Genomic DNA, 27,535 nt, shown 5'->3' with positions numbered 1-27,535 from the left:
AAACCTAATTTTTAAAAATTAAGCGGTTTAGTAACTACTTGATTTTTTGTTTTTTTTAAAATTAAGCTTATTTCATCAATATTTTCTACAATAATTTGCATATTTCTTAAATACAATGGTTAAATTTTTAGTCAAATTCACTACACAAAAACAACCTTTTGAAAGTTACTATTTTAGCTATTAAAATTTAACTTTATTTTTTAAATCATTGATAAAAAGTAGATAACAAAAAAATAAATTTAAAAGTAGAAATAGTATTCGTAAACTTAATTTTTAAATTTAAAAAAAAAAACAAAAGATATAATATAATTTAAGTTAGCAAACAAACATCGTTGACGTCAGTCATTTATTCAATAACAGACGAAGACGTGGAGGTCAACCGACAAAACGCAACCGGATGCGGCGTATTCCGGCCATGCAAAGGTATCGACATGCAAAAAGCCGCCGTTGAACGACCTCCATAAATATTTATCATCTTTTAATATTATATATATCTGAGATCTCAACCAACTCTCTGATCACAAAATTTAAGAATTTCTATTTTTCCAAGAACATCAATATAATATAATGTCACCAGTTGCATGCCCTTAAATTAATTAAATTTCCATTTACTCCTCAACGCTACACCTTCAACTGTTCCTCCTCTCTCTTCCCCTTTTTTCTCCCTATATAATCCATGCAAATCCATGCATTAATTTTGAGTTATAAGAATAACAAAATTTAAAAAAGAAAAAAACCAAACAAACAGAGAGATCATATATTATGGAGAAGCTTTTCGTAATGCTTTTGTTGGTCGCCGTTGCGGTGGCGCGTAGTGTTCCGAGTGGTGATCGGGTGGAGTTTGTGGACGCAGTTGAAGTGAAGGCGGAGGAGATGCCGAAGGATGGTGGCCGTGGTGATGCTGTTCATGACCAGAAGAATTTTGTCTACGGCGGAATTGGCGGCTTTGCTGGCATGGGCGGGTACGTATCCTTAAAATTAGACTACCCCTATTTTCATACATCTCTTCTATCATAAAGAAAGGAAGGAATATATATATATATATATTAAAGTTTGTTACGTGTCAACTTATTATTACAAATTTAAATATAAATTGTATTTAATTTTTTTTTCTTTAAAAATACTTTTAGGTTGTTGAAATTGCTTAAAAGGGTCCAATCTATATAAACACTCGATCTTTTGTCTCTTTAGCTACCCAAAAAACACATTAATGTCATTTATTTAATATCGCTATTTTTTAAAAGAATTTGCATTATATGTTCTAGGGCGTGCTCATATTGTTTGGAGTAATGTCTAAGTACTCCCATTTCTCTACACACAAAGAAAAACAATTTTTATTTTTATTTTTTAAAAAAAAAGAATTGTCAAATTTTCATTGATGCATCGGGGCTACACCTAAGTTTTTTCCTTTTCTTTTTATTTTTCTGAATCTCACTTGAATTCAAGGGTAGTTTTGAGAATATTTATGAAATGTTATGCATGATATTATGACTCTTTGAAATAATATAAATACTCTTAAACAAACAACGAATTGAGCTGTATTTTATAATTCAGCCCTAAAAATAAACTAGGTTTAATTCTTTGCCATTTTCTGTAATATGTTTTCACTCTTATAAAACATGCAACTTCAATTTTAAGCTAAAAATAAGCTTTTTAGAAACTCTTTTTTTATTATTAATTTAAAAATAAATAAAAATGGTTTTCAATACTCAATAGCGTTGAACATGGTAAATGGGAGGGATTAAAAAATAGAAAAAAGATTATTATCCTTGGGAGCCTAAATTAATGGTGGATAAATTTACTACTTTGTTCATATCATTCAACAGGTACGCAGGGTTGGGGGGGTTGCCGATGCTGGGGGGTGCCGCCGGAATCGGAAAATTTGGTGGAATCGGTGGGGTCGCCGGAATTGGTGGCTTGGGTGTCCCCGTCGGTCTGGGAGGGGGCGGTGGAGCTGGTGGGGTCGGCGGAGGAGCTGGAGGAATCGGTGGCCTAGCTGGGCATGGACTTGGCGGAGCTGGCGGAATAGGTGGTCTAGCTGGGCATGGACTTGGCGGGGCGGGGGATGTTGGAGGCGGCAGTGGCGTCGGTGGCATCGGAGGATCCAACGGTGGTGTTGGAGGAGATGGAGGAGCTGGCGGTGGTCCGGTCAGTGGCGCTGTTCACCCATAAGTTCTGAAAAGAAATTATGTTATGTTAATTATTAGTGCAGTTTGTTGAAGCGCATGTTAGGGATTTTGATTTGTGTGTTGGCAAAAAGGTGGCGGCTTTTGTGTTTGAAGTTATGCATGCATGCATGCACGTACTATGTTCCTGTCTTTAATAAATAAATATTCCTTTTTCTTAATACATTAATTTAAAACATTATGACTCATTTGCTAATCATTTTATTTTCGAAAATTAAGTTTATAAATACTACTTGTACCTTCAAAGTTCTTCATTTGTTATATGTTTTTCCCCAATGGTTTAAAAAAAATCAAGCCGAATTTTGAGAATTAAAAAAGTAACTTTAAAAAAATTATTTTATTTTTTAAAATTTTCCAATAATTCAACCATTGTATTTAAGAAATATACAAATTATTGTAAAAAATGTGAATGAAATAGACTTAAATGATTACCAAACGAGATCCTAATTTTCATTTCGAATTTTAATTGTACATTTTATATCTATCTTAACTGAGTTAGAAAAAAAAAAAAAAATACTAAAGGATGAGAACATAATCCTTTCATTATTAAGCATTTGATACGTCAATAATGACATTAGTTATTTTATTTTATTGACTTTATACATCATTCTCAAAAATGTTTATTTTATGTCAAGTAATGGAATAATCAAACATAACATAGCGCATCAACTAAGATATGCCAATTTCATTTTTAAGTTCAAAATTTCATTCATTATTCTCGCATTTGCTTGAGTTTAACAAAAAAAAAAATGAAATTTTATGATTAAAATACGAAAAATATTTGTCGGGCTGCAACATATTTTGTACAGATTCTTCTTTCTGTTTCGTTTTCGATAGTTTTTAAAAAATATAAAATATTGTTGATTCTGGAAATATATGTACGAAGGTAAGAGTGTTGATATATAATAATTAAATATACTTTCACCTGGATTGATTGATGGTTTAACAACCAAATTAATAAATCTATAGATGAACGCACATCGAATAAAATTAAGCGATCTCACAATATTTATAAGATAAATGAATTATTCTTCACATTACCCATAATCGGTTTTAAGATAGAAGTACATGTTATTTCTTAAAAATAAACTCACGTGTATTATAGGTTTCAACTATTTTTTTGTACAGTTATTTTGTTGTTGAGAGAAATGCATGGAAATAAGTGCAACCAAGCTCATTATTACTTTTAGAGCAATACTTTGATGTACCAATCTTTATACATTTTATTCTCATCACATCCATAAAAATATATTGAAATATTTTGAAAATAAATGATAATTATTTACCTTAAAGGTAAATTATGGTTTAATAATTTGTAGGACGTGCTTCAATATTTTTTCGTATTTTATAGAATAAGTACTTCTTTGTTACTTAAATTTGTTGATCATGAATTGAAAGAAAGAAATTGAATGAGTTATTACCTTTGAGTAATACTTGAGTGTATCTTAAATAATATTCATTTTTTTTATCTCACTCTCATTATTCACATTAAAAAAGTTATTATAATATTTTAAAAAGAAAAAAAAAAACAAAAAGAAGGATTTGACATATATGAAATTATGATTAGACAATATACGTATTTTTATTACGAAAAGGTTCAGTGTATTTAATGATGAATTTTGCATGACCACCACCTGTAAGACCTGCCCTTTCTACCACCACCACAGTTTGATCAATCAAAACTTGCATGTCTCGAACATCGCGACGGATCACTTCTTCCGAGATTTCTTCCGAAGGAAAAAAATAAATAAATAAAAAGAAATCAATAAACAAAAAGTTGAGAGCCTTCATTTCAAATAAATATTTGGTGGAATGTTAAATTGAAAACTGCAGATTTGAGTTACACTCTGTTCGATATAGGATTGAAATTTTGGTTTGAAGAAATAAACATTATCTGAATTGCATGTATAGTGCAGATCCCGACAATTAATTTGGCGTCAGATAGCTCATCTATCTATCTATTTAGATTGATTCAAAAAAGTTGTTTTTAATAGTTATCAGATATTTCAATTTTTTTTATATAAAAAAATTATTTATTTTTTAAATTAAATACTTAAAAACGTATGCCAATACACATTTAATTGACATAAAAAAAAATATCGAGACAGATTTCCTTTGTTTAGTCTAACTCACTTGTCTAACCACGATATTTGTTAGGTAGAAAGCTTTTATTTTTGTACTTCTTATTTTTCTTGAATATCTATTAGTTTTTTCTTACGTGTGGTTGGATTGGGCTTGCAAGCCTATAAATTTTACGGAATCCATAATATAGTTAAGTATTGTTCCAAAAAAAACATTAACAAAATCATTGTTCGAGAAAGAAATCCAAAAAACTTCAATGCTCTCAAATTTAGAGTATTCTACTTATACACAATGAATGGTTCAATAATATAATTGATACAATAGACATCTTAACTCATGAACAAGAAAGGATAAATGCAAGCTATTATCGAACCGTACATTTGTCCATTTGAGCGATGGGATATAAATTACCATTTCAAAAGGTTGATGGTTCAATTTTCGTTCTCACAATGTTGAACTAAAAAAGAATAATACGGGATACACTCATCTTTATGCTTCCTTTCTCATCACTCACATAAAAAAAAAAAAAAAATATTTCAAATTTGATTGTTGTGGAGATGTATCTCAGTATTTTTAAAAAAAATAAATGCTGGTGTGATGTCAAATCGAATGGCCAAAAGGGCACCACGTGGGTAGCCAAATCAAAGTTCCATAGCCTCCTTGTCGAGCTAAGATCTCCACAAATGGCATATACACTCAAAATCCCCGCTCCCAAATTCTCTCTATAAATATCAACAATAACAACGCACATTCTCTATCCCTATATCCATATCCCCATATGGCTCGACCCCTAATTTTCCTCTGTCTTTTGGTTTTGATCATAACCAGTAGCGTAGCTCAGCAGCAACCCAACGCCGGCAGCGGCGGCGGCGCGAAAACTATTACTGGACAAGGTGGCGGTGGCGGAGGCGGGGGAGGTGGTGGAGGTGGATCAAGTAGGGGTCCGGCCACGGGCACCGGTGGCGGGTATGGGTCGGGAAGAGGTGGCGGGTCGGGTCGATAGGCCTGGATGAACCGGTTGTTGGTAGACGACTTGTCGTCTCCCCATCTTGGTGTCGTTTTACGGATAACATGTGTATGTCGACAATAAAGAGCGTTGAGATGTTATAGTTGTAATAGATATGTGCAGTCAGCAGTGTGGTTTACATATTAATGAATAAGCTGCTGCATGTGTCGATGCTTCCACTTTCTTTTACTGAAATAGTAATACTTGGCTGATTCAACACATAAGTAACATAAAATCTATGTATCATTTATAGACTATTAAATCTATATCTAAATTTTATTATATTTACAAATTATTTGACATGATACTATATTTACTAATATTTTGAATATGATTGTTGTATTTGTAATTGTTCCAAAAAATTAAGGTTTCAACTCATGACACCTACAAGCCATTTCAAGCATGTTATTAAAAAAAATCATGTTGGTACTTGTACTCTTGTACTCTAAATTTTGTTTCATTTTGGCATCCTTACTTTCAATGGTACAATTTATGTACTCGTCCGTTCAATAAAATTTAAATTAGTAATCTAGAATTGAATTTTATTGAAAATTTGGTTAAATAACAACAATTATGATTTTAAAGCATATTTTCACAATTAATAAAACGAATCATCGAAAACTAAAACTTTTGAAAAAAATCAACAAGACACTAATTCCATAGACTAATTTTCAGAATTACTGAAGTAGATGCAGACTTTTTTTTTTTTAATACTCATGAGTGTCCGAGTAAGCTTTCATGCATCTCGACTAATCTCATCATACAATCCCGTTTTCGTAGGAAATCAATTTATGGATAGGTGACCACCATGAATTAAACCATTGATCTCTTAGCTAGCCATTTGGAATATATGTGTTGAATGAAAAATTTTGGACCAATCAAAGCTGTCACGTCATTTACTAAATTAATGATGAAATTTTAAATCATTAAATTTGGGACTAATTAGGAGTTGATACACTTCCTGAATTGAAGTTGAAGATAAATTTCGATGACGTCACGTTGTGTCATCATGACTGTTGAATCAGGTAAAATTAATTTAGTCCAATCTCATATAATTATTTGGCCTAAAGTTCAATTGAGTCCAAAATTGGGCTTAATGAGGCCTAAATACCAAAATAGGCCCAGATCCAAGTAATTGGGCCCAAATCCATGGGCCCACTAAACCTATGGGTCAACCAAGCCCAGTTAATCCATGGGTCAACCAGCCCAAGCCCATCAAAGAGTCCTATAAATAGGGGAGTTATTCTCATTTCATGGTCAGCAATTTTACATTCAGAGAGCCCATAGCGAATTTATCAACAAGCACAAGACTCCCAAGACTCTTGAAGCTGCACTCATAGAAGATAGAAGACTTCTACTTCAAGAACATCCAGTGCCTTTCTTTTTCAAATCAAGTACATCCACTCAACCGAAAGATAATCAGAAAGTCAAGTACTAGAGATCGAACCACATCGCATCAAATCAACATTAACATCAACACCAACTCAAGTTCAACTCCACGAAATACGTTTCTCCAGAAACCTTGTGTGAACAAATTGACACACTCGGTGGGACATCTCTACCTTTCATCTCTCTCTCAGCATCTAAACAAGACAAATGACACCGAAGAAGATGGCATCTAGAGCTTCCTCCATAAACAGCTTTTACACAGGACCTATCGCCCGTAGTCGCCCAAGGAAAGTTATGCAGGAGCAAAAGCAAAGCTCCCTCATCGCGCACAACATATTTAGGCAAATGACGGAGTCCTCACAAGGCGAGGTTTTCATAAAAAAAGAACCCCTATTTGACAACTCTACTTCCGCCTTCAGCAAGTTGAAAAGAAATTTGCAGTTAGATGTGATTTCTGTCATGATGGCAGATGTAATGGCTGAAGCGGTCATGACAAAGATGGAAAGAAAGGTGAACTACCTGATGAAATTCGTCGAGGAGCGAGACCATGAGATTGTTGCCTTGAGAGAACATATGCAGTATCGAGAGGTTACTGAATCAAGCCAAGCACCTACGGTTAAAGTAATTGACAAAGGAAAGACCGTGCTGCAAGAAAACCAGCTGCAACAGTCAGCTTCAATAGCCTCTCAGTTGGTCTAACAACTGCAAGACATGATCATGGCCTCCATAAGGGCTTAGTATGGAGGCCCGACTCAGACTTCCTTCATGTATTCCAAATCATACTCCCAGAGGATCGACAACTTGAGAATGCTTGCGATGTATCAACCCCTAAAGTTCCAACAGTTCGATAGAAAAGCCAACCCCAAGCAACATATCGCCCACTTCATAGAAACATGCGAGAATGCGGGAACAAGGGGGAGATATGCTAGTCAAGCAGTTTGTTAAATCCCTCAAATTAAACACTTTTGACTGGTACACAGACTTAGGGCCTAAGGTGATCGACAACTGAGAGTAGTTTGAAAGGGGATTCTTGAATCACTTATATAGCACCAGACACACTGTTAGCATGATGGAACCGATGAATGCCAAGCAGTGGAAAGGCAAGCTAGTCATCGACTACATCAACTGATGGAGGGCTTTGAGTCTTGACTGCAAACATAGACTCACCAAATTATCCGCTGTAGAAATGTGCACCCAAGGCATGCACTGAAGACTCCTCTATATCCTGCAGGGAATAAAGCCCCATACCTTTAAGGAATTGGCGACTCGTGCCCATGATATGGAGCTAAGCATCACCAATAAGGGAACGAAGGATTTCTTGATCCCTAAGTCGAAGAAAGACAATAAGGAAGTGAAGGGCCCTGAGAAGATTGTGAAAGGCACCGCGAAGGAATCAATGGTCATTAATTCGACCCCGTTAAAGTTTTCCTCGAAAGGGAAAGAGAATAAGATGGAAAAGAAAGACGAAAGAGGCAAAAGACGTCGCCTAACTCTGACAGTAATAAAAGCTTATAATTAGGGGTGGTCATTCAAACCGCAAAAATCGAATCGTTTCTAAAAACCAAACCGAACCGAATCGAAAAATTCGATTTGGTTCGATTTCACTTTCCAAAACCGAATTTGAAACCGAACTGAACTGTTTTTAGCTAATATATATATCCTAAGTCGAAGAAAGACAATAAGGAAGTGAAGGGCCCCGAGAAGATTGTGAAAGGCACCGCGAAGGAATCAATGGTCATTAATTCGACCCCGTTAAAGTTTTCCTCAAAAGGGAAAGAGAATAAGATGGAAAAGAAAGACGAATGAGGCAAAAGACGTCGCCTAACTCTGACAGTAATAAAAGCTTATAATTAGGGGTGGTCATTCAAACCGCAAAAATTGAACCGTTTCTAAAAATCAAACTGAACCGAACCGAAAACTCAATGAAACCAAAAAAATTGTTTTGGTTCGATTTCACTTTCGAAAACCGAATTTGAAACCGAACCGAACTGTTTTTAACTAATATATATATGTGTGTGTGTGTGTGTATATTTATATATTTAAAAAAAGAGTAAAAGCGAGTTTAAAACCGAACCGCTTTTAATTTAAAGAACAAAACCGAATCTAAAACTGAACCGAGCGAACCGTTTTTAATTCAAAAAAGAATATAATATAGATTTTTAAAAATGCCAAAATTGAATTTGAAACCGAACCAAACCGTTTCCACCATTACTTATAACTGATAAACTTTAATCAACAATACCAAAAAAAAAATTAACAACGTATCTATGCATTTACTTATATTTCATGGAAAAAAAAAAAAAAACAAGATCGACATTCTTCAAGCCTATTGGTGATAGAGATCTATCAATGATAGGCCCCACTAAAATATACATTTGAAGTTTAAAGCACATAAACAAATAGATTTCTATCAACATCCTGAAGTTTAAAGTACCGTAACAAAAAAAAAGAACATGTAGATTTCTATCACCGATTTCAAACATAATGAAGTTTAAGTTACCTAAGCCAATTGAAGTAGATTTCTATCACTTATAAACCCCAGTCAACCTATGCATAAAAAACTACAAATAATCAAACTGAAATAATAAGCAGAGAAAAGAAACAAGTTCAATAATCTTATGCTACACTTTTAAATCTACAAAGCAGAGAGAAGAAATAATAAGCAGGATTACACGCCATGGCTCACAAAACCATAAGTGGTTGGCGAACGATGAACGATGAGTGCGCTTGAAAAATATCCTTGAAGAACATCATCGTTGATGATGGATGTTAAACGGAGACGTTAGGGTTTTTTCGATTGACAGATGTTAGGGTTTTGACAAATGTTATAAATGAAGATTGCCGTTTGAAGAAGATCAATGGGGTTAGGGTTTTTTTCGAAAAAAAAAAAAAGAGGAGAAACTAAATGAAGATGGAAGCTATCTATCACTGAATGGCAAATTGACGATGAGAGCTGGATGAATGCAAATCATCGATGGATGAAAGTCGAATCATCAAACAGTTTTGGAAAGGTGAATCTGATCGATTTTGATCGTGGATCGTAGAATCCGAATCGTTGTCTATTGGAAGTGCAATTTGATCGTGGAATCAATTTGGGTTTGGGCTTATTAGATTTCGATTGGCTGTTTAGTCTTTTTGTATGAACTGGACTCAAATTTGATCACATTTATAATTTTTTTTAGTTAATGCTATATCTCAAAAAAATTAGGTTTGCAACTAGCCGTAACCTCAAAGAAAAAGTCACGGCTATACCAGAAAGAAACATCGTTTGGGTTGTTGGGGCGGCCCATATAAAAGAACATAAGTCTGGGGTAAAAATGAAAATAACGAAAAGTAGAAGGTCATATAAAATACAACTCCCTGGCTTAGTTTTTACGCGTCATAAAGGCGGGAAAGCTTCAAATACACAAACAGGAGGATTACGCGCGCGAGAAAGAGCAAGGGAAGCCATGGACGGAAGTAGATCAAGCGGCGATTTGCAGAGCATTCTCGATGCCATTTCGTCTTCAGATGTAAGCGCCATTTGAATGCATTGCATCTCGTTTTGGAGTTTCTTTCTTCTGGTTTTCGAAAGACGGTTTTTAGTCGAATTTTATCTTGTTAGCTAGGTTTCAGTTGCGATTATGTTTCAATTGTTCGTTACTACTTGCAAATTGTGGTTGAATCCACAAGAATTTATAGGTATCCTCAATTATTCGGAAATTTGCAGCTTGTTTCTTCATTTTCTTCTGGACGAATTATTTTAGCATTCTCTTGAATATTGTTGAATTTCCGCTACTTCCTTCCAGTGGCTGATTGACGTGCAATTGCATTTTGCAGGTCGTTGAGAGTCGTGTTCAGTTGCTCAATAAACTGGAGGATTTCGAGTTATCAAGTAAATCAGACTTGATTGCATTAGTCGAAAGTCTTGTAGTATCCGCTCGCGATTCTTTTCATTTCTAATGTTTTTTGTTTTTCTTTGGCGATTCTCGTTGTCGCGTACTTTTAACAGGATGTGAATAGGAGGTATTGGCATGTCATTTTCCTTTCAGATCTGCACGTAATTAGCAGCTAATTAAAGTTTTGGCGCAATTTTTTTGATCTGTTTATTCTTGATTTTATTACTACTGAGTCCTGATTAGATAAGAACAGTCATAAAAAAAAATTCTTTAAATATTAATATTCTGAGTAAATGTTTGTATACCTTGACGGAGAGCTTGATATTTTGGGAAAATTTCACCTGTTTGGATGTGACGCAATGCCTTTTGAATAGAACTATTTTACTCGTGGCTGTAAAACGAGTGGAGAAGGACATAGCTGACTGTCTACCTCAGTTTCTCACACTCGGAGTCAAGGTAAAATTTTTTGTTAGTTCTCCACACAGCATTTTTCTCACAGCTGGCAAGTAAATGTACGAATTGATAACCTTAAGATAATATCTAATATCATGTGTTTTTCTTTAGGCAAGTATCTGGTGTAGAAAGCATCTAAAGATGACGCTTATGTCAATCCAGGAGTCACAGGAAGAGGAGCATTCGAACCTGTTCTTTCAGGTGACAAATATTAGTTAATGTACATCTTACTGTCCGTGAAGTAGATTTGTAATGAATGCGCATGTGCACAAATACCCCTAATCGTTCTTCCATCAACTTAGATGCAATTTTGTTTCAGACCATGATATTTAGTCAGGGATTTTTGCAATGCAGATTTGAAAAATCACGTAGTTCTAAAATTGTCAACAGGATTTATTCATAGCTCTACTCCACGACATGACTAATACTTTCTTTTGGACAAACATCTCTTTATCCGCAAACTACTCACCTAAAACTATCTCTTCCCCTAAATTTGGAATATTTTTGAAACAGATCACTCTTTTAAGATTATTCCAATTTTATCGGATGTCCCCAAAGGGACACTATTTTAAGATTATTATTATTATTATTATTATTTTCAAAAACTAACATACAGATGTAAAAGATCCCCTGAGTCCTTTGTGTGATGTGCAATCACGAAAATTGATAGGCATCACATCCATTATTTCTTTCTTGAATAACCAGCATGAACGTCTGTACCAATTGTAAAACTTATAACTAGCTATGTAGATTATATCAAGACTATTTTTGTGTTAACTTTTTGGATCATAGAATATGAAGTTTCCTATATTATCACCAAAGTACTCGTGTGAGCCCTCACTGGGACCAATAAATTTCTTTCTCCTCGACGCATTGTGCCATTGCCATGGTGCTCTGCCTGTCTTCTTGTGGCTGGGTTGCTTCTTTTATGTTTTATCCTTACACATTTGTGCTGGCATAAGTATAAATAGTTTTATTTTCGAGACCTTTCTTGTTAGGGTGGGAATTGTTGTTTTCTTAATTATAAGGTTTAAATTAGTCTCTAGCTTGTACTCATTTAAATTTCTTTCTGCAGCTTCTTTTGGATGCATTGAAATTTTCTGCTGCTAGCTTTTCAGCTCTGGCAAAATGTCCTCCTTCTGAAGACAAGGCGTTGATGAATTCCGTTGAGAATTTTACCTTGGAACAGTTGAATTTAATGATTGAATCAGTATCAGAAATTCAGGTACTAACTGCTTGCATGTTGTATTGATTCGTGGTAAGAAATTGAGGGGGCGTTTGGGGCTAGAGTTATCATCAAAATATAATAACCACCTCTTGCTATAGTAAAAACTATTTCAAAACCTCTAATTAACTACTGTCAACACTATTTCAAAACCCTCATTTGTTATGGTATTTACTATTTACTACAGTGTTACGGTTTTTATTATTTTACATTCATCATTTTTTTATTATTTGCTGCAGTGTTTACTACTTCCTTCTCAAATTAAAATAGTTTACACTTCAATACATACTATTATAACCTAAACTAAAATAATCTACACCCTAAACACAAACCATCATAACCCAACTATAATAACCTAAGACTATAATAACTAGCTCATCACCCCAAATGCCTCTTGAATGGTTAGCTCTCCCAGATTTTCTTTATTTCCGTTTCCTTTTTAATATCAAACTCAGGTAAAAATTGTACTTTGGAGGTCAATTTGAGAGAAACAATACCGTCAACATCCAGGAATTGCTGTGGTTGGCAAGAAAATATTGTACAAGCATCTTCAAACTGCTTTGATAAAGTCACATAATCAAATTTGAGGCTAATGGCCTCAATACTACTGCTTAGATAAATGATTAACGACGAAGAGGCTAGATGTGTTATTAACTCACGTTATCTTTTGTTGAAATCTAGGAAGACGCAGTAACTCTTCTAGGATTCTTGTTTCTGTTACTTATTTTTTTCTTTTCTCTGTAATCATTTTAATCTCTTATGAGATTTGATGCTATAAAAATGGATATATTCAATGTTGGAGTAAATTGCTCTTCCTCATATTATCCTTACTATGATTATGTTAGGAACCAAGGTAGTATGGGCTACCTTTATCCCACAACAGTTAGAATGAGATGACTAATATGGTACTTGTTAAAAAATAAAGAATAGGGAAGAGAAGGACAACAAGGTTACGTGGAAACCCTAGTACAGGGAGAAAAACCACGATATAAAGACTTTTCTTATTCTTTAAATCTGATACACTGAATACACATGGACACACTGTATAAATAGACAATAGGAAACCCTCGGGGTCTTACACAATTACGTAAATGCCCCTAGGTTAATAGCCCTATTTTCAACACTCTCCCTCAAGTTGGAGCATAGATATCGACAAGGCCCAACTTGCTTACACAATAATTAAAATTTTGTCTCAGTAACCCTTTTGTAAGTACATCAGCAACTTGTTAGTTTGAAGGAATATAAGGGATGCATATGTTTTCACTGTCCAATCTCTCCTTAATGTAGTGTCTGTCTATCTCTACGTGTTTAGTTCTGTCATGTTGAATTGGGTTGTTTGCAATACTGATGATAGCTTTATTATGTCAAAACAATTTCATTGGAAGCTCATTATCTTGCTGGAGATCTGATAAAACTTTCTTCAACTAGATTTCCTCACAAATCCCTAGACTCGTGGCCCGATACTCAGCCTCAGCATTACTTCTAGCAACAACTCCTTGTTTTTTACTTCTCCAGGTGACTAGATTTCCCCAGACAAACGTACAATACCCATACATAGATTTTCTATCAACAACAGACCCTGCCTAGTCAGAATCAGTGTAAGCTTCAACAGATCGTTTATCGGTTTTCTTGAACATTAGGCCTTTACCAGGAGTTCCTTTCAGATACCGAAGAATACGTTCAATTGCTATCATATGATCCTCACAAGGAGCTTGCATAAACTGACTCACAACATTTATTGCATAAGAAATATCTGGTCTTGTGTGAGACAAGTATATCAACTTCCCAACTAACCGTTGATACCTTTCTTTATTAACAAAAATTCTATCATTCTTATCACCGAGTTTCGCATTGTATTCTATTGGTGTGTCAATAGGTTTACACCCAGTCATACCTGTTTCTTTTAGCAAGTCCAGAGTATATTTTTGTTGAGAAACTGATCTATCCTCTTTTGAGCGAGTCACTTCCATTCCCAGAAAGTATCTTAGCTTCCCGAGGGCTTTAATTTCAAACTCTCTGGCCATCTCTGTTTTTAGTCTTATGACCTCTACATCATCATCCCCAGATAAAACAATGTCATCAACGTAGACAATAAGAACAACTATCTTCCCTGATGTTGATCTTTTTATAAAAAGAGTGTGATCGGAATGCCCTTGAACATACCCCTGTGCTTTCACAAACGTTGTGAACTTGTCAAACTAGGCCCTTGGAGACTTTTTCAATCCGTATAGTGACTTCATCAATCTACACACCTTATTTTTGAATTGACTCTCGAACTCGGGAGGGGGACTCATATAGACTTCCTCCTCAAGTTCCCCATTAAAAAACGCATTTTTAACATCAAGTTGGTGTAGATGCCAATCTTTATTCACAGCAACTGACAAAAGCACTCAGATCGTGTTAAGTTTAGCCACAGGTGTAAAAGTTTCAGAATAATCTACTCCATAGGTTTGAGTAAAACCTCTTGCAACAAGTCTAGCCTTGTACCGGTCAATCGTCCTATCTGACTTGTACTTTATAGTGAATACCCATTTACATCCAATTGTCTTGTGCCCTTCAGGCAAAGTCACCAGTTCCCAAGTTCTATTCTTTTCCAGAGCTCTTATTTCTTCCATAACAGCAGGCCGCCATTCTGGTTTTTTTCATTACAACACTTATGTTATCTGGAACCACCTCAGTGTCCAAGCTAGTAGTAAATGCCTTGAACTCGGATGTCAGATTACTATACGTCATGTAACTATGCATAGGGTATTTAGTACATGAACGAGTACCTTTCCTCAGGGCTATAGGAAGATCAAGTGATGCATCACGTTCTTTCACCTCTCTAGGCTCTTCACCCTGATTGACTATCTGTGTATCAGAAACTTCAGTAGTATCTTCCACATCATTAGCAAGGATCATTTCATCCTTTGCAGCTTCAATCATTTCATCCTCTGCAGTTTCCCCTTCTATCACTCTTTTAGTATTACTGCTTCCTTCCCCCTTGTCTTGCCTGCCTTCATCAGTCTCCATACATATATCAACATCATTAGGAATATACGTACCTGGACCTGATGGCGGGTCTGACTCCTGCACTGGAGCCAGCAGTTCTGGTTCAACAGGCGACGTTGCTTCCTTCCTGAGATTCTTCCTGTAGTAAGTTTTCCAAGGAACTTGATTGATAGGAAGGACCAGACTATCATGCTCAGGACTAGGGTTAGACAAGATTTGAATGGACGCTGACTCTAAAGGAATAACATAAGATGACTAGTAGAATACAATGTAAGTTTTCCAATGGACTTGATTGGTAGGAAGGACCAGACTATCATGCTCAGGACTAGGGTTAGACAAGATTTGAATGGACGCTGACTCTAAAGGAATAACATAAGATGACTAGTAGAATACAATGTAAGTTTTCCAATGGACTTGATTGGTAGGAAGGACCAGACTATCATGCTCAGGACTAGGGTTAGACAAGATTTGAATGGACGCTGACTCTAAAGGAATAACATAAGATGACTAGTAGAATACAATGTAAGTTTTCCAATGGACTTGATTGGTAGGAAGGACCAGACTATCATGCTCAGGACTAGGGTTAGACAAGGTTTGAATGGACGCTGACTCTAAAGGAATAGCATAAGATGATCAGTTAGTCTCTTCATTTATGTTCTTCCCCTGAAGATGACTAACAGAGATCCTCGAGAAAGGTAACATCCATGGAGATATAGTATTTTCGAGATGACGGGTGATAGCACTTATATCCACATTGATGAAGTGGATATCCAACAAAGACACACTTCTGAGCACGAGGAGTAAATTTCGTGCGGTTTGGACCATGGGAGTGAACAAAAGCAACACAACCAAAAACCTGAAGAGAAACATCAGAAATCAAACGAGTAGTAGGAAAGGACTCTTTAAACAATTCTAAAGGAGTATGAAGATTAAGAATACGAGAAGGCATCCGAATAATGAGGTGAGCAGTAGTGAGAACTGCATCTCCCTAGAGGTACGACGGAAGAGTGGCGAATAACATAAGAGACCAGGCTACTTCAACCAGATGCCGATTTTTACGTTCAGCTACTCCATTTTGTTGCGGAGTGTAAGCACACGAGCTTTGGTGGATAATACCCTTAGAAACAAGAAACTCTCTGAAGGAGGCATTAAAGAATTCTCACCCATTATCACTTCTTAAAATCCCAATCTTTGTTTTAAATTGAGTTTCGATAGTTGTGTAAAACTATTGAAAAACAGAGGACACTTCAGATTTATCAATAAGAAGGAAAATCCAGGTGAGACGGGTGTGATCATCTATAAATGTGATAAACCACCGTTTTCCAGTGGAAGTAGTAACCAGTGAGGGACCCCATACATCACTGAACAAGAGAAAACGAACTTGAGGGTTTGTAAGGCTGAGAACGGAAAGAAACACGATGTTGCTTGGCACGAATACACACATCACAATTAAAAGAAGAAGTACTAGCATTGCGAAATAAATGAGGAAATAAATACTTCATATATTGAAAATTTGGATGTCTTAAGCGAAAATGCCATAACATAACATCATTTTCAGAAACAGAGAAATTTAAAGACATAAACCCAGATTAGTGATTATTCCTAGAGGAAGCTTCGTCAGAAAGAAAGTATAGTCCCTTATCGTGCCGGACAGTGCCAATAGTCATCCCCGATTTCAGATCCTGAAACAAAATGGAATCTGGTGAGAAAATCGCCTTACACTTCAAATCTCTTGTTATTTTACTGACAGATAACAAATTATACGATATTTTAGGCACATGTAAGGTATCACGTAGGATTAAACCATTAAACGGATAGATATTGCCCTTTCCTGCAACAGGAGTAAAAGACTCGTCTGCAATTCGAATACGCTCATTACCAGCACTTGGATTATATGACATAAATAACTCTGAGGAACTTGTAAGGTGATCAGTAGCCCCTGAATCCACAATCTATGGTTTTTTACCATTTATACTAATCAGGCCAAAAGAAGGGAAATTACCTGACTGTGCAATTGCACTCACCCCAACCGTACTTAAGCTGTGTTTACTGTCACCAGAAGATTGCTTATGAGTTTGTTTATCTATTGAATCACTTACCAGGGCACGACTAGTATTAGATTTGTCATGAGACTGTCGTCACCTGCTATTTGGGGGCTTCCCGTGTAATTTCCAACATTGGTTCTTTGTATGCCAAAGCTTCTTACAATGTTCACAAACGGGTGGAGGTTTTTTATCACCATCAGTACCGGACGGCTTAGCGATGAAGGCGGCTGTATCAGTAGTAGAAATGATATTATTCATGGCACATGATCGATCCTTTTCCAGTCGTATTTCAGAACAGACTTCTCTAATTGAAGGAGTCGGGCGCTGACCCAATATCCGACTACGGACACCATCAAACTTTGGGTTTAATCCTGCCAAAAACACATAAACACGATCTACTTCTTCAATCTTCAAATATTGGCCCCATCCTGTGGACAATTCCAGACAATCTCTCTACACAAGTCCATCTCCTGCCATAGCATTAACGGTTTGTTAAAATAAGAAGTAACATCCATGGACCCTTGTTTGCATTCATGGACCTATTTGTGGAGTGTATATAGCCGAGAGACATTCTGTCTTTTGGAATATAGATCTTGCGCTGTCTCCCAGATATCCTTGGTTGTTGCAGCATATAGTAGTGGTCTTCCTATCTGGGGTTCCATACTATTCACCAAAACAGACCGTAACAACGAATCTTCTTCTTTCCAAATTCGTTCTTGTGGATCACTTGGGGCCGACTTTGGAATTTCCCCTGTCAAATATCCAAACTTATGACGCCCTTCCAAGGCCATCCGGATTGATTGGGACTAGGAGAAATAGTTCTGGCCATTTAATTTTTCCCTTACGATAAATCCTGCAGAATTACCCATCGAACCAGATAAGTAGGAAACATTAGTCACTATAGGTAATGAGTTTACCAAATTTTCTGAATAAACCGGTTGAGGATTTGCACCGAATATCGTATCCAAATCAGAAATCTGCTGTTGTAGGTAAGTCAACCGTTGTCTCACATCGTCTGGGTAACGAGTTGAACTACATGTGGTTGGAACAGGTTCTGGTCGCTTGGGCTGTTCAAGACCTCGGCTGTTGAACGTGGAAGGACCATTGAGTCGGGCTGTGAAGGAAGAAGGATTGGTTGAAATAGGATCGACTGGCGCAAAAAATTGGGTTGTGGAAGAACTATCGAGTTGAGCAAAGACCCTCGGGTTGGAGCTGAAATAAAAAAAATGGGTATGGGTCTGCCCATCGCTGGTCTGTCCTGGTTCAACCCGAAACGACCCGATTTGCTCTAGATCGGTACCAACTCTGTTCAGATCAGATTGATAAACCTGCTCCTCGCGTCCGATGCTGCCGATTCTGCCCTGATTGTGATGGCTCCGATCGAAGGTCATCTGTTCTTCGCGTCTGAGGCTGCCGATCCTGCCCTGATCGTGATGGCTTCGATCGTAGGTCGTCTATTCTTTGCGATCAGCTCCAGCTTCGATCGTGACCGGATACTCCACTCGCTGGTTGATTCTTCTCAGACCGTTGTTCGTTTGCTCTTCTCGGCCTTCTCCAATCGCAGTCGAACGATCCACTTGCGATTCCCGAGTTCGGCTCGTTTCTGCGTGGAGAGACCCGATCGGCTGATGGCGACTTTCCGATGAATGCAACTGGACAGTAGAAATTAACTCCGGTAGAGCATCCTGAAAACATTCTTTTACAGCTGCTCGGATCGCCGTTTTCATGTCAAAACTCGAAGACCCATCAACAGAAGAAGATTGGGGTTGATTCTCTTCCATAACGGCTAGGGTTTCGTTACTGCGCTCTGATACTATGTTAAAAAATAAAGAATAGGGAAGAGAAGAACAACAAGGTTACGTGGAAACCCTAGTACAGGAAGAAAAATCACGATATAAAGACTTTTCTTATTCTTTAAATCTGATACACTGAATACACAGGGACACACTGTATAAATAGACAGTAGGAAACCCTAGGGGTCTTACACAATTACATAAATGCCCCTAGGTTAATAGCCCTATTTTCAACAGTACTTAAGTGACTTGGCTCTCTCACTTCAATAGCTGGCTTTTGGAATGTGGTTCTCTAAGATGCTTAAGTCTCAATTCACTAGAAAAAGAATATACACAGAGGTAGTAGTTCATATATCTATTATTATTATTTTTATCATGCATGACTAAATTATAGAATTTCCAAAATCCAAATAAGAAAAGATTAGTTGGCATCAAGTTAACTTTCTTGGTTTTATTAGTAATTTCAAGCTATAGTATTGAGTTTACCGGCCTTTAGTTTGATTAGGTGATTTAACTAAACCAGTTTGGAGATTCTTGCCAAACATAGCAATTCACCTATTATTGGTAGGGTTGGCAAAAAAAGCCGACGGGGCGGGGATTCCCCGATTTGACCAGGGATGGGGTCAAACCGGGGAATTTATTCGGGGCCCCGTCCGGGGACGGGGCGGGGATGGGGACAGTATCCCCGCCCCGACCCCGAATTTATATATATATTTTTATCCCCTCTCCAGTCCCTTCTCGCTCTCTGCAATCTGCAACAAAACATCCCTCTCCTCTCGCTCTTTGCATCGCTCTCGCTCTCGGTCTCTGCATCGCTCTCGCTCGTGCTCCCGCCTTCCCTCGCGCTCTCGCTCATCCCTCCCGTCTCGCTCTCGCTCATCTCTCTCGATCTTGGTCTCGCTCTCGCTTGCTCATCTCTCTCGGTCTCGCTCTCGCTCTCGCTTGCTCATACCTCCCCTCCGTTGAAGTCTGCCATGAATGGGGCCCTGCAGGGACCCTGTTTCCCCGATGGGGAATCCCCGCCCCCGTCCCCGCGGGGCGGGGATGGGGGACAATTTCCCCTACGGGGCCGGGGACGGGGGATGCCCCCCCGCCCCGCCCTGGCCCCATTGCCAACCCTAATTATCGGGTATTGAGAACAATTTAATAGAACTCCACGGTACATTTATTTCCTCGGTTTAATTTTTGAAACTAAACCTGGATTAAGTGTTAGTGTTGGCTATCTTAACCATTCTATGGTTTCGTATCTTGAAGTTTCTTTTGCTCGTCATCTTTAGTCTTATGTGTATAAAATGGAATATTAATTGCTTGAAATTTTTCGTGTTTGCATGTAGACCCTTCTCCTTGACAATCTTTTTTTAGAAATACTTTCCTTGAGGAGTGCAAACTTTAATCCTTACTCTTTCCCTCATATTTCTTAAATTTCCTAGTCTATTCTCTCTTTGTGACAGTATTGCTCGAAACAGGCGTGATCCGTCTTGAAAAACTATTTGTTATTTGTACTTCATTTGACATCATGACAACTTTTTGGTTTCTTTAAGCAGAGTATTCGTGAATTTGGCTCAGAAATATTGAAAGCTGTTCAGATGGTCATTGATGCGACAATAAAATTTTCCGAGTTTCACTCACAAAGCCTAGATTGGGAGTCCTCTGGTGAAGAATTTGATAAAACCAGCAGTTCTGTTAACCATGTCATAAACGTACACAAGCGTATAATTGAGAAGTTATGTGAATTGGGCACCATTGCAGCCAAAGGTGGTGGAGGATTGGTGACCATTCTTAATGTGTCATGGAAAGGAGTGTTTACCTTGCTTCAACATGGAAAAGTGGTGTTATCATCAAAGTTGAACATAGCAGCCATTATTCTAAATCTAGTTTCACTTGTCATCAAGCCTCTGCAATGTGCATCAGCGACTTGGCCTTCTGTAATGAAAGAAGCTGTCTCTGCAACTGATGCCAGACGGATATTTCTTCCAGTCAAATTTTTTCTGATTAATGCTGTGAAAATATCATGCCTTTGTCCTTCCCAAGCTTATCTAGTACGTAAGGAGATTATTCTCTGTGTCCTTGTGATCTCCACATATAAAGTTTGGCTAAGCAATGAAAAGTTACTGGAAACTGTGACTGAAGCGATCACTGAACTTTTGGAGCAACCGTGCTCGGACTTAGTCAAGTGTATACTAAATTCCACTGATCTAAAACAAGACCTGAAACATGAGATAATGGATTTGTTATTCACTACCAAAAGGTGTTCTTTTCCAGATGGAGATCCTAGCGCTTGTTTTAAGATAGATTCAGTGAATGGAATTTTTAACACTAATTGTGAGGGCATGAATGATGCCAAAACCCTATTGCTTGGTCGCATTAATTTTCTACTTAATTTGATGAGGCATTCTTTTGATCTCAGTGATGATGCAAAACTTCTGATCACCACAAAACTCAATTGGCTTTTGGACGTTTTAGTTCAAGAAGATGTATATGCATCAGTTCTTCTCCTGCAAGTTCCTTTCTTATATTTCTCAGGCAAAACTACAGAGCTAAAGTGGTTTCCTCTATTATCTTCTCTTTTGCATGCATTGAAGACTTTCATGGTTGCAGTCTCCAAGACTTATGCTTGGCTAGAATTGCAATCCTTCTTGCTCGACAATCTCTTGCATCCTCATTTTCTTTGCTGGGACATTGTTATGGAACTTTGGTGCTTTATGTTGCGCTATGCTGATAATGGCCTGGTGAATGGTGTCATCTCTAATCTTTTTTCTATAATGAAGTTGTTGGCATCATCAGAGCCAGTTCTCGTTTACAGTTCTGCTTTGAGAAAAATGGCTAGGTCTATAACTATGCTACTGACATATGGTGCACATACTAAACTAAACGAGATTTGTGAGTCTATTTTCATTCAAGACAAATCTCAGCTGTCGATTGTGATATGGGTTGCCTTGATCTTGGAAGGCTTTCCCTTGAACTTACTTTCTGAGAAGATGAAAAATATTGCTATTCAGAGTATGATTCGTGATTATTTGAGCTTCATTGGTAATTTCAATGAGACTTCAATGTTGGCTTCCTCTGTGACTATTGGGTTGCCAGTATTTTCTGCATCTACTACAGTACAATCCATGTAAGTATTCATATGTTGCCTTGTTAAGCTTGTTAAGGAGACTCTACCTTTTCAAACTCTCTACACTCCTTAAAGCCCCTCTTGACTTAAAATTTTATTAATACAGGTAGTTTTGTGCTTTAGCATTTTAGCAGGCGATCATGTGATCTGTTTTTCTGTTTGCAAATGGAGTTGATGTCGTATCTTTTGCAAACTTTCTTTATTAGCGTTCTAATATGAAGTTTTTACAAATTCTCAGTCTCTCATTTATAATTGTGTTATTTGGATGGCATGATGTCCTACAGGAAGTTAAGCACCTCTGATATTGATGTGAGAACGTTGAAGTTCTTACTTACTCTTCTTCGTAGCTACAAAATCTCTGGCGTTGAACAAGCAAAGGGAGTCTGTAGACAACTAATATCTGAAACATTGGGGATCATCTCGTGCATGAAGCACCTTTATGCAGCTAATGAGATGGAGGAAGTCATCTTGGAGCTTGAAAAGCTTTTTATCTCAGGACCAACGGCCTCAGATGCTCTGTTATATGAATGCAAACCAGGTTTGGCTCCTTTCCTGGCAGGGCTTGCACACATTAAAATGACTGAAACTGATGATAATGCAAAAAGCTGTGCTGTGTGGGAGTTATATCACATGTTATTTAAGGAGCGTCACTGGGCATTTATACATTTGGGGCTAACAGCTTTTGGATATTTTGCGGCACGTACTTCTTGTGATGAGCTGTGGAGATTTGTGCCGCAGAATGCAGCTCTTTCATATGATTTGGAATCAGGAAAACAGGTAAATGAAGAGGGATTTATGTTAGAGTTTAAAATATTTCTTGAGAAGGAAATGGCTCTCCTCACAGTAACACCGAGCTCTGAGGAGCTAGCACTGCTTATGAAAGAAGGACTTGTGTTAAAGGATATGTTGAATACGACATTGAAATTATGTGGAACTGGCAACAGATGTAAGAGCATGGAGATCGATGAAGGACCATCTAGCAGGAAAAGAAAGCTTCCTGAAGGAATCAGTAAGGGAATGGAATTGCTAAAGAATGGATTAAAGTTTATGCGCCAGGGCCTCTCACTGTTTGAAGAAAGTCATGTCGATTCCAGAGAACTTCATAACAAAATTCGGAGTCACTTTTCTGGCCTCGAAGATGAAATATATCGCCTGGGCAGCCAGGGCGGAGTTGACTAAGTAGTCTCAAATCCAGAGGTACACTATCCTTATGGCATCGCTTACGTGCGAATGAATAGAACTGTTCATAGTTGTCAACATACATGTAAATAACTAACTTCTTGTACTACTACGTTGCTTTTATTTTCGTGGACTGAAACGGGGGTTAAAAATGTTTTGGATTTATCTCACGACCTTTCAGTCAAAGGTGTATCTTAAGGTTTAGCTATGCTCAGTTTGGCATTTTTGCACTGCGAGAACATATTTATCTTCTTTTAATGAGATGGGGAATCTTTTTATGCATGGTTTTGTAATCATAGCTTCAAATAAAAAGAAATTTAGATTATATTCTCAAATTATTAATGTCTTCTTTTTCTCCTTTCCGTTCCAGACCCAAAAATCCAGCTCCACGCCCCGTGTGTCAGTGACTTATGGTTCCGCCCGTGCCATCGTTCTGTTGCAGGAGGAACCGGATGCCAGTTAGTGGAACCACACTTGCCATCAGTCTTTCCTATAATGATTAATGAACCATTTTGGTTTGTGCTTCAGTGGTGAGGCCGAGAAGTAGACTGCCGCACAGCCTTTCTTTGGTGCCAACTAGGGGTTTAGAAAGGTTTTTTTTGCTACTCATCTCGGTAATTTTCTCTCTAGAAACTTTGTTCATTCATCATTGTTAGAGAAAATATCTAGTATGGTAGTTAAGAAATTTTTTCATACTATATTCATTCATTGTTCGTCATAAAATAAGATATTAGATATTATTATATCAGTAGCATTTATTAGGGTGATATTAGAAATTTTCCCATTGATGTTGATCTCTTTTTAAAATACTTAAAACTTTCAATGAGATAATTATTTCTGTATTGAAACCATTGATGGCATTTGGCTATATGGTCCATTTTTTCAGGCACTAGAATTAGTATAAGACGAGTAGACGGTAGCAAAGCTTCAGAGAAAGTAGAAACAAATGATAGGATTTCTCGAACGTGTTGCATTGCCAATGAACAGAAATTGAGGCGTCAATATAGTATAATGTTTAGGCGACTGATATTATTCCAATATGGAAGAATTAGAACCGTCATTTTTACGATAGTACTATTGTTCGCATATTAACGACTGATGCCACTATAGGACCGTGACAGACACCATTTTGTTCTTAGAGTGGATAAGGCACTATCTCTCTTTCCTTTTTAAAATTATTATACCAGATCCTCTCTTCGCCTTAACTTTTTGTTACGTAGGATGAAGATTTGAGTTGAGAGATCTATTCGGTGTCAGTGCCCCTATGAGGCAGAAACCTTGTTTAGGAAAGGGTATGGTAAAAGTTGCGTGTATGAACAGTGATCAATAACTGTCTACCTAAGCACCACTGAACAGTGAGGATTTATTTATTTGGGAAGAAAAAATCTGGAGTAAAAGTAGACTATGTAGTATGTATAATGAGGAATGATTTAGACTTCGCCTTACGCTTTGACCGCAGCTTTCCAACTTGAAAAGGTCCTCGGAGCGCACGAAGATTTTCGAAGGAGATACTTTCAGTGGACCTACAGGTATTCTGAATTTTTTTTAGTTTTCGATTTATAAAACTAAATTTGTTAACTAACATAACAAGTTTGTCTAAAATTTTCACAATTTTTGCCATACTTGGGTGCACAAGATTAAAATATATATTTTTCTTAAAAAGAAGAATTTGCCACTTGAAAAATTATGATTAGACAATTTAATAGGATGCATAAAAATAGGTGCTGCTTGGGATGCTACTAAGTATTTTTCTCTCACTTTTGAAACACTTTGAAAGCCTTAATCAATTTTTTAATACAGAAAAATCAGTTTTTTGAAAATTAATTATTTTAGTTTATTATTATTATTATTATATATTTGTGAGTGTTCCTATCTCATAGAACAACCGTGTGGCTCTACTATATTTGTTAAGAATTTATAAGACGTCGAAATTTTAGGTGGGAGTCACCCAAACTTGAACTCATTCCCTCTTACTTTTTTGTTATCTTAACCCTTGTTGACGAATGAGGCTGAGCCTAGTTCACAGTGATTTTTAGTTAAAAATTTTCATTGACTTGAATTTTAAAAACTATTTCGATAAAAGATTACAGGATGATCAGAAATAAAACCATTATCGAAGAGCTTCTAACCAATTATATTCAACTTTTTTAATTCAAAGTGTTTACATGAGCACTAACACTTTCCGATGATTATAGGTTCGTATTTCTTTTAATAGAAGTTTATAGTTATTGTAAAGTACTTTCGGGACTATTGGCGTTGCTATTATATAAAGCTCTTTCACATCGCATATATTAGTCCACGGTGTGATAATTAATTACACTGCCATTTTCTTCAGGGGCTAACATGAATACACCATCATTAAGATTTTCATCATTTTAATAAAGAAAGTTCTGAAAAATCACGCGCCGCGTCACTGCTAGTGGGTGTGCATCTATATTTTTCTCTTCCAGATGTTCGATATATAGAACATGTGTCAAATTAATGGAGGAGCATATAATCCTCACTTGATTTGTTTACTCTCTAGAAAAGAAAAGAAATACGGTTTTGATATCTAAGTTTTCACAACCATTTCTTTTCGTATAGTCTACATATTTAACACAAGAAATGAATAGTGAAAGTGCATTTCACTGAATTAGTACATTCTCATCATTGAGAACGTAACTAGTCTAGAATTACCATTCTTAAAAAACAACTAGCTTGAGACCATATAAAGCTCGAGCAAGACTGCCATCATTTACACCAGAAATTTGAATTTTCCATTCTTTCATGATCATGAAGATTCTCATTAGCATTCTGATGCTCATTTTCTTCCCGTTCTTCTCTGTTTTCGTGTCATTGTTACCTGCAGAGCAACTGTTTGGCATAGAATACGAAGTCCGAGTAATCAATGGCTTCACAAACAACTCCTCACTGCCTCTGGTGATATGGTGTGCGTCCAAAGACAGTGATATCGGTGGGCGTGCGCTCCAGGAGCATGATGATTTCAGTTGGCCCGTCAAGACCAACTTCTGGATTACTACAACCTCTCAATTCTCATGCACTGTCAAATTGGACCGTACAAGGAAGAGTTTTGATGCATTCAAGGTACCAAGAGATATCTATCGCTGTAGTGCTCTCAGGAAATGCTCTTGGTTGGTTATGGAAGATGGGTTTTATTTCAGTGACGACGAAGTAAACTGGAAGAAGGATTTCTCGTGGTAAAGCACTAGAAACCAGCTATAAGTTTTCTCTACTCTGTTCTACTTCTACTTCTCTACTAGTTTTGCTTTTACTGTCTTGATCTTGGCCTTTCCTAAGCTAGATTCTATAGTGTAGTTCAGGAAAGGAAAGGCTATTTTGAATCATAAATATGAGTTTAGCGAAGGAATTTGAGTTCCCCGGTTATCTACCTAGTAAAAATCGCCTTTTTTTTTCTTTTGTACGGTGTACCTATTGAATCTATGTTTTTTTTCAGGCGAATAATAAATTTATGTTTGTTCAGTAATCCTGTTGCATATAATGGTCGGTAATACTTGCTTTTTATGGTATTTGATTTGGTACGTAAAATCAGGCGTTCACTAGAGACGAGTTCTCTGCTTTTTGGATGCTCTAGATCTTACTGTCTCAATTGTGCTTTTTCCTTTATTTTTCTCTGTAGACGTGAGGGTTGAAACTTGAAAGGCCTGTGTTTAGGTAGTTTATTAAGAATTGATTTCTTCTTTCTAATCGCACCTCCACAACAAGGAATATAAGGTGCATGATGTACTACAAATGAAGACTAGAGGGTATGTGTTACTATTTAACTCAAAACCATTGTTTCACTCTGTGAGTGTGAATTGGTAAGAGTTTGGGGGTCTTTTATTTACTTTTTTTTTTCTTTTAATTAAGATCGTAAGAGACCAGTTGGAGAGAGACAAACAAAGAAGTTGAGACACAGGAAAACAGAGGGAGAACGTGTTAAGAAAAAACTAATTAAGTTTCAGAATCAGCAAGCCTCTTAGATGGTCAACAATCTGTACCTAAATCAAGCTACTTGTTTCAATTCAACTCCTAAATCTATTAGCATTAGCCCTTCCAATTTTCAATTTTGAGGAATAACGTAGTAGTTATTAGACAAGCCCCATAATTTTGATAGGCTCAATCTTAGACCCAGCCAAACTTGTAGAACAATGTTTGAGGACAAAAGGATTGCCAGGGTGGAGGAAGTAGGTTAA

General features: G+C 37.0%; 3 protein-coding genes across 5 annotated transcripts; all 3 read left to right on the top strand.

Moving 5' to 3' along the window:
* Positions 1-626: 626 nt before the first annotated feature.
* Positions 627-2,313, top strand: LOC120068955 (glycine-rich protein). Its single transcript, XM_039020599.2, has 2 exons — positions 627-962; positions 1,827-2,313. Exons 1-2 carry the CDS (start codon positions 763-765, stop codon positions 2,170-2,172), a joined length of 546 nt encoding a protein of 181 aa, XP_038876527.2. The 5' UTR covers positions 627-762; the 3' UTR covers positions 2,173-2,313.
* A 7,734-nt stretch (positions 2,314-10,047) lies between these two features.
* Positions 10,048-26,826, top strand: LOC120069810 (holliday junction resolvase). 3 transcript variants are annotated; one of them, XM_039021636.2, is made up of 10 exons: positions 10,048-10,175; positions 10,483-10,575; positions 10,863-10,997; positions 11,106-11,195; positions 12,070-12,219; positions 20,593-22,163; positions 22,448-23,360; positions 23,713-23,956; positions 24,802-24,871; positions 26,191-26,826. In XM_039021636.2, the coding sequence occupies exons 1-7, from the start codon at positions 10,113-10,115 to the stop codon at positions 23,340-23,342; spliced, it is 2,997 nt and encodes a 998-aa protein (XP_038877564.1). In that variant the 5' UTR covers positions 10,048-10,112; the 3' UTR covers positions 23,343-23,360; positions 23,713-23,956; positions 24,802-24,871; positions 26,191-26,826. The 3 variants fall into 3 exon arrangements, with proteins under 3 accessions (XP_038877564.1, XP_038877557.1, XP_038877575.1); XM_039021629.2 differs by having other exon boundaries at positions 20,590-22,163; XM_039021647.2 differs by lacking the exons at positions 23,713-23,956; positions 24,802-24,871; positions 26,191-26,826 and having other exon boundaries at positions 20,590-22,163; positions 22,448-22,940; positions 23,108-23,231.
* On the top strand, positions 24,972-26,826 carry LOC120069106 (S-protein homolog 24-like). The gene has a single exon (XM_090307924.1). It carries the CDS (start codon positions 26,109-26,111, stop codon positions 26,541-26,543), a length of 435 nt encoding a protein of 144 aa, XP_090164050.1. The 5' UTR covers positions 24,972-26,108; the 3' UTR covers positions 26,544-26,826.
* Positions 26,827-27,535: the final 709 nt, after the last annotated feature.

This window comes from Benincasa hispida, chromosome 1, assembly GCF_027475165.1.
Source record: "Benincasa hispida cultivar pf3 chromosome 1, pf3_genome.v1.1, whole genome shotgun sequence".
Lineage (NCBI taxonomy): Eukaryota > Viridiplantae > Streptophyta > Magnoliopsida > Cucurbitales > Cucurbitaceae > Benincasa > Benincasa hispida.
This window is presented reverse-complemented; position numbering and strand designations above follow the sequence as displayed.

Bases quoted from the DNA above. Each gene is read 5' to 3' on its own strand.
- LOC120069106 (XM_090307924.1), top strand. From the start codon at position 26,109: ATGATCATGAAGATTCTCATTAGCATTCTGATGCTCATTTTCTTCCCG.
- LOC120069810 (XM_039021629.2), top strand. From the start codon at position 10,113: ATGGACGGAAGTAGATCAAGCGGCGATTTGCAGAGCATTCTCGATGCC. The intron at 11,196-12,069 runs GTGACAAATATT...TTCTTTCTGCAG, and splicing joins ATTCGAACCTGTTCTTTCAG to CTTCTTTTGGATGCATTGAA. The intron at 12,220-20,589 runs GTACTAACTGCT...GGTTTCTTTAAG, and splicing joins AATCAGTATCAGAAATTCAG to CAGAGTATTCGTGAATTTGG.
- LOC120068955 (XM_039020599.2), top strand. From the start codon at position 763: ATGGAGAAGCTTTTCGTAATGCTTTTGTTGGTCGCCGTTGCGGTGGCG. The intron at 963-1,826 runs GTACGTATCCTT...ATCATTCAACAG, and splicing joins GGCTTTGCTGGCATGGGCGG to GTACGCAGGGTTGGGGGGGT.